The 18416-nt window shown below is 37.4% G+C and overlaps 3 protein-coding genes across 4 annotated transcripts; all 3 read right to left on the bottom strand.

The window, feature by feature from the left end:
• Positions 1-4103, bottom strand: LOC137722589 (auxin response factor 18-like). Of its 2 annotated transcripts, none has more exons than XM_068461630.2 (4): positions 3266-4103; positions 1960-3141; positions 499-1415; positions 1-383 (listed from the first exon to the last, which is right to left on the bottom strand). In XM_068461630.2, exons 2-4 carry the CDS (start codon positions 3076-3078, stop codon positions 308-310), a joined length of 2112 nt encoding a protein of 703 aa, XP_068317731.1. In that variant the 5' UTR covers positions 3079-3141; positions 3266-4103; the 3' UTR covers positions 1-307. The 2 variants fall into 2 exon arrangements, with proteins under 2 accessions (XP_068317731.1, XP_068317732.1); XM_068461631.2 differs by having other exon boundaries at positions 1-377.
• Positions 4104-15525: 11422 nt separating this feature from the next.
• On the bottom strand, positions 15526-16616 carry LOC137721989 (uncharacterized). Its single transcript, XM_068461001.1, has 2 exons — positions 16067-16616; positions 15526-15908 (listed from the first exon to the last, which is right to left on the bottom strand). Exons 1-2 carry the CDS (start codon positions 16614-16616, stop codon positions 15526-15528), a joined length of 933 nt encoding a protein of 310 aa, XP_068317102.1.
• Positions 16617-17330: 714 nt separating this feature from the next.
• LOC137721988 (uncharacterized) lies at positions 17331-17699 on the bottom strand. Its single transcript, XM_068461000.1, has one exon. The coding sequence runs from the start codon at positions 17697-17699 to the stop codon at positions 17331-17333; it is 369 nt and encodes a 122-aa protein (XP_068317101.1).
• Between the last annotated feature and the right edge of the window lie 717 nt (positions 17700-18416).

The raw sequence follows: 18416 nt of genomic DNA, 5'->3' as shown, positions 1-18416 counted from the left end.
TGAGGCAAAACAGAGTTTGCTTTCTACACAAATTTGATGTACATTTTCCACTTAATTTAAACTGCCTTCTTAGAAGACTTCATTCATTTGTAAAGCCTTTTAAACACATATACCAAATCCTACAAACAGGATCTGGCTGCAAAGAAGCAACCTCAAAGAAAAAAAAAAGACAACCAACAAACTGATGAAGGCTCAAAAATTGAATCAGAGCGGCTTCTCCAACAACTTCAAGAGCGGTAAAAGGTCAGCATGGCGAACAAAGGATTTATCCCCGGCTGTACAATTGAATCGAGGCTTAATTCTTTCCTTACATTCCTACGTTGTTGCTGCCTGAATCTATTAGAATCGTCAATCTCCTTGCCGTTTTCATGAAGTCACTGCAACTTCAACAATAATTTGATCAATATATTACCTTACTAACCACTCATTTGATAATTAAAAGGACAAGGACCTCCGTCCTTCGGAGCCATTACACGATTCAATGGGAATTGTCCGTACCTGAAAGGTTCATCTCCAATGTGTTTAACTGCACCAGTACCATCTCGATAGAGCACATGGTTCAGTGTCTCAGAATTGTCTATGCCAAACATATCTGCCAGTTTTCTGTACAATTCATCATAAGACCCCAGAAGTGAAAGGTCAAGAGTGCGACCTATGTCTTCTGATTCCATGAAGACTTTACAGTGACCAGTTTCCAGACTTAGTTCGGTTTCATTTCGAGTATCCTTGTACCATTGGAAACCTTCACAAGATGAGCGCTCTTGTACACTTTGTCGGTGAAGTGCAGATCCAGAATTATCAGAATGATTTACCATTCTATCTGCATTCCCATCGGATGAACTATTTCCAGTAAGAACTGGTGAGACTGTATCGCCAGAGCTGCTCAGAGAGATCTGCTGCTCAGTAAGTATTGGCTGACCAAAGAGTATGAGCTGCGGTGGCTTTAAATCATCAGGTTTCTTTGACGTCGGGGTAAAATGTGACATAGTCAATAAGCATGAAACATTCTCGCTTATAGTAGGCTTATGAATCACCATGTTATTGGTGAATTTAGTGGGTGCAGCAGCATGATCAAGTGGCGGGAAACCAGCCGGAAATAGACCTGTGTGCAGTTTATTGAGGTGCATATCTGATGAGGATAGACCATAATGAGCATGCCTGGCTCCCTGCATGCCAGCAGGAGTTTTGTCGGGCAGACAACCAAAGGGGCTGCTGGGTCCAAGGAGGTTGCCGGAAAAAGTCGGCATTGGAAGTTGGCCTTCAAAAGGGAAATCTGGGTATTGAGGTAGTCTCATCTTCTTTCTTGGCAGTGAGAAAGGTGTCAGATGGATCGCGGGTACGTTGGATACCAACTCTACCAACCATGGGCTAACGCGTTTCACATTTTGAAGTAAATCGGGTTCATCCCAGGTAACCTGCAACACAAGATTTCAGAAAACCAAAGGAAATTAAAGAGAAAAACACTCCTACTGTGTGTTCAAAGTACCCAACAGTCCCAACCATACTATGGAAATGAACTTCTTGAATGTTTAGCTGCCAAAAACCATGGCTCTTCCCAGATGTAATTGGCCAGGAAAGAGCACAATTGATCAAAATTAGCTAGTAGGTATAGAGTAGAAAATGAAAACTGAACCTGGAACACCAAAGAAATTGCAACTACGAAAGTATAAACAGGAACCTAAAAACTACTAAGCTCGAATAAACGCAGATTATACTGTAACAGAGTAATCATATGGCGAAGTGAATTGAAAGGAGTTGAGAAAAGAAATGCAAATGAAGATCAAAGAACCAATGTTTTATGGCACAGTATGCAGGTGTGTTTCGTAATTCTGATCGGAAAATTGTCGATGAAACATAATGTGCTCAGACTAAGAAAATCAGGCCTACTAGGGAAGATAGATAAAGTAAATTAAAAATTATAAACGAAACTAGAGCACGATAATTAGAGAGTAGTAGTACCTGGAGAAGCCTCCAAGGTGACTCGGGCCAGCGCAAAGGCTCAGCAACCTGAACAGAGGATATAGTTCCCATGAACCAACTTATCCGGGAAGAATCCTCAGTTTCAAAGGCCATCTTGAATCGCATTCCAGGGCACCACCGGATCTGCAATGCTGCTTTCACCAATGAGGCCTTCACACAGAATTCTGGGGTACTTGCTCTAGGGTAGTAAACAACCTCAAAGGGCTGTCCATTTGCAGCAAGTGTTGCAGCTTCAGAAACAGATTCAGGCCCGACTTTCCCCTTACCCACTAGACTTCCATTCGAATTAGAGCTATTACCATTGCCATTTCTCATTAGTTTGTTCTCATCCTCCCTCAAAAACGCCGAGAATCCACCATATGGCACAGTACAATTCCCACCCATTGGATTCCACCCTGAAGATGACTCTGGTCCACTTCCACTTCCCCTCTTTGCTCGACGAATCCCGACACAGAGATCACCGTTCTCTGCCCTCAAAAACACAATTGAGTCCCCAGAAACAAGCTTCTTGTGGTTCACAAAGGTACTCCACCCCGTGGTCAATAGATGCCGCCTAGGGGTCCCCCTGTAAATGTGCTTAAACTTCCAAGTTTCACCATGAACATCCTTAGCAAGAATTGTCTGAACAGGGGGATCGGCAGAGTAATCCAATCGCGGAAAGATGGTTTCTGCACAATATCTCGGAACAGAGAACCCACCACCATTGTTTGCATCGGATTGCGTCAATGTTTTTGCAAATGAGGCGGGTTTATCCGGCGTTTCAGACCCATTAAGCCCTCCAATTCCATCATCCTCGTAGCCCGCCTCGCCCCCATTCAAAGGAACCAACCTAATCTTGGCATAAACCTCATCAGTCTCAGGATCGGCCATGAACTTAATGGCGGCAACCTGGCAAAGTATATAGGGAGGAACTCTTGGGCAATTCCTGAAATCAACAGGTCCACAGGCATGCTCAGCATGGCCCTGAGGGAAGTAGAAGACCTTCGCATTCACCAGTGGCATTTGAACCATGCCGCCGGCGCAGGCATGCCATAGCTGTGGATCTAAGCACCTATCCGCCTCCTTCAATTTCTCTTTTGAATCCATAAACGTAATCATATCAACTCTTCAAATAAATAAACAAAATTTGCAAAACCCTTTCCTTCCTGCTCTCGGTAAATGCTGCAAACCACATTAACCACACAAATTAGGCATCCTACTCACAGAATTCAATCAAACCATACAAACAACAACAATACAGAAACAATCAATCTAATAAATGAACTGCATTTCATAAATTTCTTACCTTATAAAGAAGGCATGAATTCGAACCCGAAAAGCTTCTTTCTTGCCACGTTTTCTCTAAGAAATATTCACAAAATCAAATTTTCCCAACAACCAAACTTGGACTTCAAAGTTCAAATCCTTTTTTTTTTTTTTTCCTTAAATCAGAAAAATCAGAGGGGTTCAATTGCTCTGGCACGCCATTAAACCCACCTACAAAACCCTAATCACAAGCAGCTTCAATTCAACACTGAATTCCCAATACCCAAACCCTAATCTCTCTCCTGACTGAATCAGTCTAAACCCACCAGTTTTTTTTCAGCCAAAAATCCCAAAAAACAAAAACTCAGACTAAAAAACTGGAGAAGCACTCTACTCTTCTGGAAATTCCAATCCCCAGAGCCCTCAGAAGCTCAGCCGTCGGAGAAAAATTGAAGATCTGCGGCGAAGGTCGAGGCACTACTTTCCAAGTCCGGCGAAAATCGAGAGCCCGGAGCTCCTCCCGAGCGGCCGGGAAGTTCACAGAAGAAAAAGCCTCCGACGGAAAAGAGGAAGGAGAATCGTCGGCGTCGAAAATCTTTCAGGAATCTTCGTCGTCTTTGTTGGTTTGAGAGATTTCAATCACCAACGACTGTTTGGCCAACACAGAAGAAGATAAAAAGCCATAGACAGACAGAGAGAGAGACAGAAGGAGGAGAGAGAGGGAGAGAGAACAGAGCAACCTTTCGGATTCTGCAACAGTCCAAAAGCTCACTCAGCAAATAAAACACCAAAAACAAATAAAATAAATAAATGAAAATATATAAACACAAAAGTTTCAACTGTTACTAACTTGCTGCAAATGTGAAGCGGTTGTAGTCAGTGTCACTGTTCTTGTCAAAAGCATTTACCACGATTGGTAAATTCAATAAAAAATATTTTGCCCTTTTCAAACTTACCTGCCGTATTCCGTCGGTACGCCTCACGGATGGCGTGGTGTGTCGAATTTACTCGGTAGCGTATGAACGTATACTTGGACTGGATTTTACCGCGTAAAATTTGACCTATAGTCATCGTTGTATTAGTGTGCTTGGTTTGGTGGCAACTATTTAGAATTTAACATTTAGATATTGGGATTATCATGCGCTATATATGATATGTTTTATGCATAGTATCATCATGCCACGTTGTATAACTCGCAAGTAAAATTTAACTAAAAAATGACATATGTTTATGTGCTGGTATGTGAGACTTAATCAATGACTTTTACTCGTGTACCGTATACTTGGTCTAATATCTCACACTTGGAATTTGGCGCTATAACATCAACGTTAAGACGTGTCTATATGTTATGGGTTTCATTCATCCATTACATAATCATGACACGTTATATCGCTCGCACATTAAATTTATCTAAAAAGTGACATGATGACATGGTGTGTTGGACGCACTTATTTGGTAACTTTTACACGTAAATTTGATCTGAAATTCACTATTTAAAATTTGACATTTTGACTATCAGTTATGATGCCCGTGTGCAAGCAGCGTGTTTTACGTGTTGTATCAATACACCATGTTCAAATATACTAAAATATTACAATATTTCTTGTATGTGAAATCAATCTCGTTTTTATTATTTCCTAAGAATATGTGTTGTTAGATTGATTAAATTGTTTTCAGTCTAAGACTCTACCAACAGTAACAAGTGAACAGTAAATAATTACCTTATATATTTTTGTTGGAGCAAAGCTAACAAAATTAAAATCAAATTTTTAATACAATTTCATATTTGTTACCTTTTTCTTCGGATCTGAAGAAACAGTGTGTATCTTGGGAAGCCAGCAAAACAACAAAGATTTAAGGAAACCATACTTTTATAATCTTTCCTCTTATTCTATTCCCACCAATTAATTACTATTTTTTTAATTCCGCTCCGAGCAATCAAACAGTGGGTGATTATTTTAAGCGTTTTAATAATTTTTTGTGATTAGAAGGACATGGATTTCCGTGTCCCGCGAGAAATTCGAATCCAAAGTCTCGCGAGTGTGGGTTAAGTGTTCGCCTTGCAGTTTGTTTTGCTGTAAAATCAAGGCAAGGCACTTGTTCACACCTAATTATGGTTAGAGTCCAAACTCCATCTATGGTCAAAGGTTGCAATTTCGTTTAGTCAATGACACACGTTACTTGTTTATTTTTGGGTAAATTTCAGTTTACTATCCTTAAGTTTCGTGGTTTTTAACATTTGGTACATGAAGTTTTTTTTGTCTCAGAGTCATACCTAAAGTGTTAATTTTGGGACAGTCTCATACATCCGTTAGTTTGACTGTTAAGTTTTCCGTTAACTGATGACGTGGTGCCTAAGTGGACAACGACTAGGCGCTACATGTCAATAAGAGTCCCACATGGATATTAAAAATTAAAAAAATTACAAAATTACAAAAAAAATAAAAATAAAATGAAAAAAAAAGCCGTTCTTCATCAACCCCCAACTGTCCCTCCCTTCTTGACCACCACCCATACATGCAAATTCAAAATGTCAGTCGACATCGCCCAACCAGTCTCTACCCCTCGCCGCACCCCACGCACCCAACAATCCGCTTAATCCACCCACCCAACTTTTGTCACCGCCTCCTCATTTGAACATCTTCTTCTTCTCCCTCCCTTTTCTAACCCTCCTCTGCACACCTTCTCCACACACCATCTCCACTTCATAGCTTATGGGGCACTTTGCTTTGCCAAAGAGTTGCTGAGTCGGAACCTCGAACTCGCCGCCGAGCTGGACTCTCACGGCTTTTCGCCTCTTCACCTGGCGGCGATAAAAGGGTCAGTGGAGATGGTGAAAATCTGGTGCGGGTCAACCCAGATCTGGGTTTGGTGTTGGATTGCGATGGGTTCACTCCCTTACATCTGGGTGTGATCAAGGGGCAAGCTGGCTGAGTTGGCCTGAGTTAGATCGCGCGGTGACTTGGGTTTTGACTTAGGGAGGTGAAGGTGGGTTGCACTTGTGTGTGAAACATCACAGGCTGGAGGTGTTGAAGGTTTAGGTGGAATGTATAGGGAAAGGGAATTAAGGGTGGGTGTGCGGAGGAGAAAATGGAGGGAGAATTGAGTATCGAACTCATCATCCATTAGAATCGAACTAGATTCATTTCACTTACAAATGAAGAAGAATAATATTAAACTATACTCAAAGGTGCAAGTTGGAATGGGTTAAAATTTTCGAATCTGAACGTGAAAATTGTGGATCTGAATATGTTTTGAAAATTAGGAACGGAATCAGAATGCATTTAGCCATTTCAATAACTCATTGAAACCTCGTTCTATTGAGATAGGCATAGTGGAATTTACCTCTTGGTATGGGTTGCCTTCTAGTTGGATACCCACGTTGAACGTCCCAAATTTTCCATCTAAATTTTTTAAAATTGTTCCGAACTTATTCTGATTAAAAATATTCCTCAAAAAATTACAATTTCTTATTGTTACGTACTCAAATTTTGTATTTTGTTATCAACTTTTGTATTTTAGTGTTAGTTTTAGATATATTTTGTTCAATGTTTTTATATTAAACATACTTCTATATGTTAAAATCTATAATCATACTGGTTTGGTAATAAAAAAGCAAGAATATTAAAAAACTTGTAAAATACATGAATTTCTGAATTATGTTATAAAATTTCCGAGTCACTCCGATTCTGAAATTTCTAAAATAAAACATGAAATTAGTACCAGGTGGAATACCGTACAATAAAAACTTAGAAGCAACTGTACTGACTAGTCAAATGAACTAGTCAACTAAGTACATGTTGTTAGATAGCCACAAGCATATAAACCAAGTAAACTAATAATGCTAAAGCAAGACGAATGAACTCCAGTTATTGTTTTAGCCTTTGTTCTTAAGTTAAGTTTACTTAGTTAACAAAGTGTCAATACTAGCACACCCTATAAAGTTTAACTCTAACGATGATTATTTGGACATAAAGGTAACTTGCAAAGTATTGAACACAAGAAAGTTTTTGGCCGGAAAACCCATCTCTGGGTTAAAAAACTGGGGACTCTCCACTGAGTTCAATCCACTAGTGTAAACAACGGCTCATACAAAGATCCACACAAATCTCAATTCCTAAACCTTATCTAAGGAGCAGCTTTACCTTTGTGCAACCTTGCCTTACACGAGATGGACTCCTTCGGTCTTCACGAAGTGCCATCTCCTCCTAAGCTCATCACCTTGTGGCACCGAGATCAACACGATCAATGAAATGATATGATGTTATGATGTGCTCATGAAATGAGGATTCAACGACTAGTCAAGTTCTCTAGTCAAACAGTTGAAGAAGAACCTAACATGAATTCAAATGCTTAGTCTAAGAAAGATATGAAACTTTGAAGATTAGACTAAGAACTTAACACAAAACCATGAATACAATGCAACCCTAATATGCAATGATTGGGTATTTGTGCATGAGATGGTTTTGTAGCTAGGGTTTCGGTTTGGAAGCTTTAAGAGGTAGCTCTAGACTAAATGCACTATTTTCTTGAAAATGGAAAATCCTAACCAAAACCAAATGAGACCATGAAAACCCTTATAATGGAATATATGGATGTTTTAGACAAAGTAACAAGGAGACTTGTGTCATGAGCCAAAGAGACATTTCCAGATCAAGGTTGAGAGATCAATGCACGGGAAAAAGTGTCAGATGGCCCATGTGTGCTATCCTTATTTTGTGTGCCCAGAAAGTTGGAAAAACAGACGAAAATTCTGACTAGACGACTACACTAGACAAAAGGATTCTGGAAATATAAGCTTGACTTGCATATGCAAATGTATGATTCAAACCTTTTATAGTGAAGATGGCAGGTGCTTTGACGAATTAATTCCAGCAAAAATCCCATATCAGCATTGTACCTTAACTCTAAATTATGAGTATGTGTGGTAACATTTACAATTTTTTGACAAGAGAAGCCAAATAATAAACCTAGTATTTAACAGAATATACAGTATGACTTTGAAATTTTGGGTAAGAAATATAATACGTAATTTTCAATCCAATTCTTCCGAAAAACACCCCTAACAGTACTACCTTGACAGACAAACACTGAGCTGTTGAATTTGGTTAAATCAACAACCAAGGCTAGTGAACCTAAACATTGCTAAATTGCATATGTGAGCGCAACCAAGCTGTTAAAGTGCATCTCCACTAAATACTCAGGTTCAAATTATTCTTCTTATATTTAACTATTATTTTATATGCAAGCGATATTGATAAATTATAACACAAGGCCTCGTTTTAACGTGTAATTTAGATTAAGTTACATTATCGCACTATTGAAAAGAACACTGCTAAATTGTCAAGAGATCTATTATTGGCACTCCAAAAATTTAATCGTGTGCACTGCTTATAAAATTTTTTTTTTTCAATTAGAAAAAAGTTGGGGGTGCACAATTTAATATTTGAAGTGCTAACGTTGACAAGATACCTATTATTGACACTTCAAAAATCTAATCGTGCACTACTCAAAAGAGAGCTACTAGATCCACCCATTGTCATATTTCTCCACCAATATTATAATCTCACTCATCATAAAAAGTTAAAAAATTAAAATGTTATTTCTTGACCAACTATTATTCCTAAAATAACCTCTAATATGTTGTTTTCCCACCCGCTATTATTCCTAAAAAATAAAAAATCTATTTTCCCAACAATGAAGCCTCCTGCGACAATAATCTACCATGAATGACCCTCTAAATGCTCTGCTGCTGTTGTGTGATTATGCACTCCAATAATTGCCATCAGTATTCAACCATCATCAGTTGCTAGCTTTGCACCTTCTAGTTGGAATAAGCATCCACATTTTTTCGTTTCAGAATTTTTTTCTGTCATCATCCTCTATGTCTTTTGTGTGAATTCGGCTTAATATTGTTCATTCCTTTATGACCCAATGTAAGTTGGGGCTCCTGTTATCTTTTTGTGCTCAACCTATTATTTTTATATATCTTTTAAGGTCCTTATTGGTCATTTTACAAATACACAAACTTGTAATTGATTAAAAGTGAGTGAGAAAATAAGACAATGGAGGTGAGAAAATAACACTTAATCTAAATACTATATACCACGTCTATATGATTAAATGTGCGTTACTTTTTCAAGCAACTTTAAATGAAAAAGGGGCATTAATTAATCTTAAAAAGGGCTCTAAATGTGTCATTTATGTTAAGACTTTTTTTTTTTTTTTTTTTTTTTTTAGGGGGCGGTGGATTGAATGGACAAGACAATGCCAGTTCACTTAAATCCATGAACATCAATACAAGTGGTCTTTAATTGTGATCTTACAACACTTTCCAATATCGAAAGTCTCTCAATTTTTCCAATTAAGTCCATTAATTGGCTTGTGCAAATCAAATTCAGATGTCACTAATACAAAGTTAATGTAGAATTAATGAACCCTTTCAGTTATATTTTCTATGAGGGTTTGAATGAATTGTGAAAACTTAGTTGCATCCTTGTTAATATATAAGCTTCGTTTGAACAAAGAAGAAACAAATGACTAATGGCTGGTTTGGTGTTGTTGAAATTATTTTAAATGCAGCTCTTTTAAAAAGTTGGGCTAAAATTGTGTTTGGTAAATGAAAAAAGAAATGTTTTTTTGTCAAAATCATAAGTCCAAAATAGCAAAAAACAAAAGCAACTCTACTCCTGCTTTTGAAAACAACGCTTTTTTTTTTTTTTTTTTCTTTTCACAACACAACAACCCTAAACTAACCCTAAGATGAAGTGCGATCTTTGTCTCACACTAACACGTACTTTTCAATTTACGTAGAGAAGACCAAGGGTAAATTACCTATCTCAATATCTCGACTTACAAGTCACTTAGTACTACGGTCTAGTGATATTCTTCTTCATTTGTAAGTGAGAGGTCTTAGGTTTAATTCTCGCCAAAGGCGAATTTGAACTACATTATTGTTAGCTCATGGTAAGGCTAAGCCCACCCCTTTCCTTTAGTGTAGATAATATCGTTTGTTAAAAATAAATAAAAAAAGATCTCGACTTTCAAACCCTAACCATCCATATAGATACATGGGTAATTACCTATCTCAAGATCTTGAAATTAAAAACATATGATTAGTTCATCAGAGGCACTTTTATCTCTACTTAGTTGGATGAGTTCTTAAATTTGATATATAGATTCGAAGATGCCGATATATATTTGTCGTTAGCAAGGATAGAACTAGAAATTTTATTATGAGTGGGGGAACTTTTTGCTATATAATTCAACAAAACTAAGGCTTCCGAAGAAACCATTTACCACAGTGGTGGAAAAATATTAAGCCCTTGTATGACGGTATGAGTTCAAATCTCATTGGTGATTAATTTAAAATCTAATTTAACAAAATCTTTTGTTTGACCAAAAAAAAAAAAAAACAAAAAGGAATACATTAATTAAAGGAAATTGTTATTAGCACTCCAAAAATCTAATTTTACACTCTCTCACAAGTGTGTTTTTCTTTCTAATAATAGAAAGTTTGGAGTGCCAAATGAGATTTTTGGAATGCTAATAATAATTCCCTAATTAAATTTGTTAAACATCAAAGATGCAATTAATATGCATATTAATTAGGAAAATATGACTATTCTTTAATAGGTAATAGCTAATAAGTAGGTTTGCATATGATATGCGTACACGTACATACGTTTTTGTCAAAAACACTTTCGTTGGTTGTACACGTTTCAATGATTTCTTAACTTGCACACTTCTAAAACCCCAACGTATTATAAATGGGCGTACGTCACGTTATCATGGTCGGTCCAGAGATTTTTGAAGCTTGGAGCGACGTAAAAAAATGTGTCCTCATTTCATATAAAAAAAAAATATTTGTTTTCATACGTAAAACATTGATAAAATTATATTTAGAAAAACACTTCAAACTCAATAGTTTAGAAATACGGAATAATTAATTTATTTTGTATCAAGAGAATGAAACTAAAAAACTTTCGGGCTTTCAAGTAGATAGAATATGAGTTTTGTTTTCCATCTGAATTTTTAAAGTGTTTTTGTATAAATCGTGAGTTGTTTTTTCTTATTTACTAACCTCATCAGTATAAGACTAAAAAATTATTAATGTTTTTGAGTCTTTAAGGTTATGTATAAGTAATGAATGAACACTAAATTAAACATTTTGATGATACGTAATATCATTTGCAAATTTGGTCTAAAAATTTAGTCTACACATTATTTTTTGTTGAAGATTAGACTTGAATTGGAACAGATATTTAAAAATAGCAACCCACATAGCTACTAGCTAGTAAATAAATTAAAAACCAAACAAAAATTTGTAAAAATTGAAAAAAATAAACATGCACATAGCATTTCAAACTTAGGACCTCTCGTTAATTTTAAACACCAAAAACCATTGCTAGTAATTAAACTTCTTGATCATTTAGCCAAATTTTATAAATTTATACTGTTATGAAAAGAAATTTGTAATACTAAAAATAGATGATTATACATGTAATTTCACGTTTACTACATGTGATTTCGCACAATTTTCATTAACACATATAAAATTTATGTATTTTACTTGTATTTTTAACCAATTATTAAAATATATATAAATATTAAAATTTTGAATTATGGCCAAATCTTTCATAGTATTATTAGTAAAATTGTCAAATAATATATGTATGTATTTTTCATGTATAATACCCATCTCGTTTCTTACTAACTTTGAGTAATACTAAAAATAGAAGAGTGTACATATCTAAGACTAGTTGAACTAAGAAAAATATTAAAAACCTAACATTATATTATATAAAGGGAAATGATTACCTTGCACCCTTTTTTCTTTCTGTACACCCATATTTTTTTTTAAATTTATTATTATTACGAGGAGGGTAGAATGTACAAAACCATTACATAATTTAGGGGATGAGGGAGATCGAACCCATAATGCATTGGTAAAAAGCAAACTTCCTACACTATGATATTTGACAGTGGCGGATCTAGGATTTTAAACTCGGGAGGTCCCAATAATAAAGGTAAAAAATCATATGCAAAACAATATTACAAATTATAAAATCATAATTCAAGCGTCCATTACGAGGTTTCATAAGTTACTACGGAGTACCTAAGTTATTGATTATTTAATATGGACTACTAAATTTAAAACACCGGTCAAATAAAACTCTCCCCAAACTCCCACTATCTTTCTAACCAAACACACCAATTTTCTCTTTTACTAGTTTCCAAACATCTACCTTCTCTCTCACTAAGAACACAGCTGCCATACCTCCACCAACCGCCTCCCTTCCCATTCTCCTTCCCCATGGCAGCTCCACCCCCAAATTTCACCAACCCATGAAAGATCATATCCATCTTACTAACCTTGTGTAGGAAATTTCACCCATAAGAAAAATTACTAGGGTGGTTGAAATAATTTGGGGAAATTTGGGCTTATGTACTGCCCTGCCAGACAACAAAGAAAGGTTGGAGGAGAAGTGGGTGGCACCGATGGATGAGACCATGGCAGAAGCAAGGAGGAGAGAGGCTGGAAGGGTCCATATTTTCTTTCTTCTCCGTGCGCGGTCATCTTCTCTGAGAAGAAGACAACCACTGCAACCTCCAACCTGCACAAACCTCATGCTCGAGTACGAGGGGTCCCTGGAAAATTTCTAGCAGCGATTTAAGATTGCCGACGGGTCCTGGGACCCCCCAGGTCCCTATGTGGATCTGTCCTTGATATTTGACCATGTTTACTTATATCCCTTGATTTTTTTATTTAATTGTTCAATCCAAAATCAAGTCACAAACAAAAATGTGCATAGAAAGAACAAAGGTGTGAGGGAAATAATTTTTTATTTATTTATATCAAAATGTTAAAAAACCAAGAAGTATGTATAGGCGTGTGCGCACGCGCGCTTTAAAGAACAAAAATTTCCCAACATTCGGTTAAACTACTGCCTAGGGGGCGAAGTTGTAGCTCCGCCTTTTGTTGTGGGTGAGTTAATGGTCTATTGGAAAAATCATATCATTTGTATGAAACTATGACATCATATGGTTTATGTGAAACTATGAGCCATCAATCACTTGGTAGGAAGAACTAGTCTTGTTACCTTTGAGTGATCACTATCGAGTGGGAGAAGTCCCTTCGATTTATCACCTCCAAGACGACCCGATTATGACAAGACGTACAACCCCATTACATAATATTTGTATTTCTTTTTTCTTAACTTTCGTTTTGGTAGTTATTATGTTGTAAACTAGGGCCACGATCACTAGTTGTGATGGACCAATGTTTCAAACACCATAAGACAGAGACCTCCTAACCAAAAACATGACCTCTATTGGGGACCTACCAACCCAAGGCCAATTACATAATTGCAAGAAGAAAGTGGTTGGGGGTACCAAATTTACAAAACCAGAGCTTCACAGCTCATTCCATCCTCTCCACTTCCCCACATTTTTAATGTTTTGCATCAATAAAGTTGTAACCCTATAACACCATATATTATATGTCACAAGTCCATTTTAGGTGGGTTTTTTTTGTCCCTCAGTTGCGATTTATGACCGACATAACGCATTTAACTCTAGAGTCTCGATTTCTTAAACTCTAAGATTCAAGAAAATTGTAGTACTTTATCGTTTGATTTTAATGTAATGGTTGCAACGACAAAAATTTAATGACCATCAACTGTTGAATTAAGATCGAACGATGGATAGCTATACTTTTCTTAAACCATGAGGTCTAAGAGAACATAACTGTTCAAATTAACCCATGTCTATCTAACACACCAACATAACAAAATCATTGCAAAAATGAAAATGGGTTGCTTTTTTTTTTTTTTTTTTTTTTTAAATTTTTTATCTTAATAACACTGATTGACTCTTAAATCAAGTCATTCTTTCTTATCCATAAATTATAAGATGACACATTTATATAAGAAAAATACACACTTATCAAACAATGATTTGCCTATAAAAAGGAAATACTGCAACATATTGAACATAGATAGCATTTTCCTTTTTCTTCTTTAAGAGGGTTTTAACGCAAAGTTTCTGGACACCAGAATATTGTTGTTGACTTGTCAGCCTAGTACAAAAAAATATGGATAAATTTAAAAATTGACATCAACTTCTTGAATATATCAGAGGAAATAGTCCGAAGTGTCATTTCCTTTAAGTGTGTAACTACAATTACAATTACAAAATTGAATCAACTATCGTTCCCATATATATATATATATATATATATAAGTGTACAACCACAATTTATTCATCAAGATTTCAAACTTTTTCCTAAGCACATGCATACCAAATTGGTAGTATTTCTTAATAACTAAATTTTGTAATGATTTAAAATGGATCACATTAGTTAAGGGTGTTTTTTTCTTTAACAAACATTAGCTAACAATGTTAAAATATAATAATAGATTGGCTATATTGAAAACACGGACATTAAATTGACTAAAGGACAAAGCACTTGCACCATTTGAAATCAGTTCATCCCGTCCCATCAATCGTGGAGACATTTCATTGAGATTATTTCCACATATATCTTGACGGGTAATGCTATTTATACAATTGTTTTACCTTTAACATAATTCTGAATTCTTTTTCCGTTAAATTGAATAAATTAAAGAAAATTAAATGATAAAAATTAATATAAATAGATAAGAGACAAAAAAAGCGTGCAGACATAGTCACTCTATACAACAATTCTTAACCCAAATACTGACGTGGCATGTCATGACTGGCTAATGACTGGCATCCCAGAATGGGATTTACCGGAGGCCATAAAGAGTGAGGAGGGAGAAGGAGTGAGATTTGCAACTGGTGTACGCTAACTTGACAGCTACAAGACAACATCAACAAGAGCAGGCAATGCTTCAGACATTGACTGTATTTTTTTCTATTTTTTCATGGGTCTGCCAGAAGAATCTAACACGTGTCAGAATCTTTATCGTCAACGTGACGTCGTTTTTGGCTTGGATGAGGAGGAGGATAGATAGATCGGCGACGTTGGTTTGGTCCCACTGGTTGTGTTTTTTTTATGGTGTTGTGACCCCCACAGTCCTTTGGGTATGGACCAACATTCGTGCAATGCCGGTATCAAAAGGAAACAAATTTAAGGGGAGTTAGGGGAAAAGGTGAAAGAGGAGGGAAAATGTGATTGTAGCCGTGCATAGAAAGCCTACTTGAAGGTTGGTCCACGTCGAAACTAAATTAAAGGCTAAAAAACCTGCAAGTGATTTTGGGACCAAAATTTGTGGAGTCTTTGATTTTTTTTATTTTTGTCAAAGATAGAATATATTAAATTCTGAGAGAAAGATTAATATCTTCGGCCAAGATATTAAACAAGAATTCAGGATCAATACAATCCCAAACATAAGCCCTTTCCTCCTTAAATACAAACTTGGCCACCGAGTGAGCAGCGTGATTGCTCTCTCTAGGCACAAAGTCAAATGACACAAACTGCAACCTACGTGCAAGAGACTCAATATCACCAAGGATACATTCAAGCCTAAAATCTTGGGCTAGTTCATTCCTAATCATTTGGACAATTGCTTTTGCATCAGACTTGATAATCACATCGTTAAAATCTTGCAACAAGCAAAACTTGAGTGCTTCCCTAATTGATGCCGCTTCCGCCACAGCTGTAGAGTGGAAACACAGTACTCCGAGCCACTCGCGCCCTGAAGCAAAGCAGCAAAATCTTGAGCCACCTATCCCAACCCGGAACGCAGTGTGTCCTTACACCAAGCCACATCTGTGTTGATCTTTATCTCCCCAAAACACGATTTCTGCCATTGTTCCTTTCTTCTTTCCACTGCCAAGGCTATCGTGCACTCACTTGGCCGTGCCTCCTGCCTCCCTTGCTCCTTCACATTTCTATATTCAGCGATATTCCTCTTCCAAGCCTCCAAAATCTCGATGGGCTGTTGGTACCTTCCATTGAAAATCACATCATTTCTGTTTTTCCATAACCGCCATAGGCCAAAGATGAATTCTTGCAAAATATCCACTGCATTTTCCAATTCGATAACTCTGTTGCAGAATCTTTCCCAACTTTGTAAGAAGTCAGATCTTTCCAACTCAAAGGAATTGAGTTGAAGTGGTGAGCAGAACCAGAAAATATGGCTGAGCTCACAGTGGAAAAAAAGACGATTCTCCATTTCATCCACGTGCCTGCATACACCACAGACATTATCAACTCTCATGTGCCGTCGCTTAAGATTTCTTCTCACCGCTAGCGCATGGTTACAACACTTCCAAATAAAAAATTTCATCTTGCTGGGTACATCCAGACTCCAAATACTTCTCCATAGCTGGTTATGCTTTGTCTTCTCACTCGACGATCCTCTCCATTTCCTCCCGAGAGCCTCGTTCTCCATGAGCTCCATATCGACCCCATAACCTGATTTCACTCAACATATCTCGTTTGTGGTGTGGAACCAAGCCAACCTGTCTCTACAACCTGTCCAGCTAATCGGGATGCATTGAATCACAGTCGCCACATCACAATTGAAACCCGCCTCAATCAGATCTACGTCACATGTTCGCGAGACCAGATCAATCAAGTCACAAACTAAACTTGCGTTCAAATTCTCCCTTGGTCTGATATTGAAGGTGGTGGACTTGGGGAACCAAGGGTATTCTCTTATATTTATACTGGTTTCATCCCTGAGTCGCTAGAACATGCCATTATCTAGCACCTTTTGTGCTTCTAGAATTCCCTTCCAACCCCAAGATGTCATTCGCCCCTCAGTTGCCTTTCTTAAGGTCTTTCCTGGATAGTATTTATCCCTCATCACACTGGCTAGCAGGGACTCTGGGTTGAGGATCAGTCGCCACCTAATCTTAGCCAGGAAGGCCAGATTAAAACACTAGATATCTTTGAACCTCTGCCTCTGGCGTTTTTGCTTCAATAAACGATCCCAGCAGGCCTAGTAAACCCCCTTACGGTGCTCATTTCCCCTCCACCACTAGCTTCGGCTAGCTTTCTCTATGTCTTTACAGACCCCAATTGGTAACTTAAAGCAACCTATAGCATGATTTGGCATAGCCATTGCCATTGCTTTTATAAGGACTTCTTTCCCTGCTTAGTTTAAAAACTGCTAGGCCCATCCTTCCATCCTTGTCTCAATCCGTTCCTCGACGTCCTCGAAGATAGCCTTTTTTGAGTAACCAAAATCTGATTGAAGCCCAAGGTACTTCCCAAAACCTACCTTACTTTGAATGTTCAAAGTTCGCTCAATAATTTTCTTATCCCGCTTCTTAACCTTTGACCCGTAGTAAATAGAGTTCTTGGTCATATTAATCCCCTGACCCGACCCAGCTGCATAAGTGTTTAGAATGTCCCTTACCCCTTGCGTATCATCAACAGTTGCATCACAGAATAATACCGAGTCATCCGCAAAGAATAAGTGCGAAATAGGTATCCCATTTGGTACTACCCTCACCCCGTGGAGGGCACCCCTCTCCATGCTGTTCCAGATTAGGGCAGAGAACCCTTAAGTGCAAAGAAGAAATAGGTATGGGGAAATAGGGTTTCCCTGCCTCAGCCCTCTTTGTGGCAAAATATACCCCGTTGGGTTCCCGTTCACCAAAATACTATAAGATACAGATGAAATACACTCATTTATCCAACTGCAAAACATTGGAGTGAACCCTAGCTTAGCTATCATGACTAAGAGGAATTCCCATTTTACATGATTATACGCCTTTGCCATGTCCAACTTTAATGCCATACCTACCATATCCTACTTTGTTTGATGCATAAGGGAGTACAAAATCTCATGTACTACAAGAATATTATCTTGTATATGCTTCCCAGCCACAAAAGCCAATTGATTGTCGCTAATCACCTTTGGCATCACCCCCTTTAGTCTGTTCGTGAGCACCTTAGCAAGGACCTTATAGCTTACGTTACATAAGATAATAAGCTAGTACTGCAACAAGTTCTTCAGACACAGCACATTTAGAATGAGAACCAAATTTGTATGGTTTAGTTTCCTTAAGAGCTTACCCAAATGCTAGAAGGCTTTGACTGTGTTGATCACATCCATCCCCAGCACCTCCTAATGGTCTTAACAAGAATTCCCAGAGAAAGCATCCAGCCCTAGAGCTCGTGGGTAGGATTTGGAAAGCAGCCTCCTAAATTTCACCATCTGTTACCAGAGTCATCAATAACAGATTGTCTT

This window comes from Pyrus communis, chromosome 4 (assembly GCF_041283825.1).
Source record: "Pyrus communis isolate YQ-2024b chromosome 4, ASM4128382v1, whole genome shotgun sequence".
Lineage (NCBI taxonomy): Eukaryota > Viridiplantae > Streptophyta > Magnoliopsida > Rosales > Rosaceae > Pyrus > Pyrus communis.
This window is presented reverse-complemented; position numbering and strand designations above follow the sequence as displayed.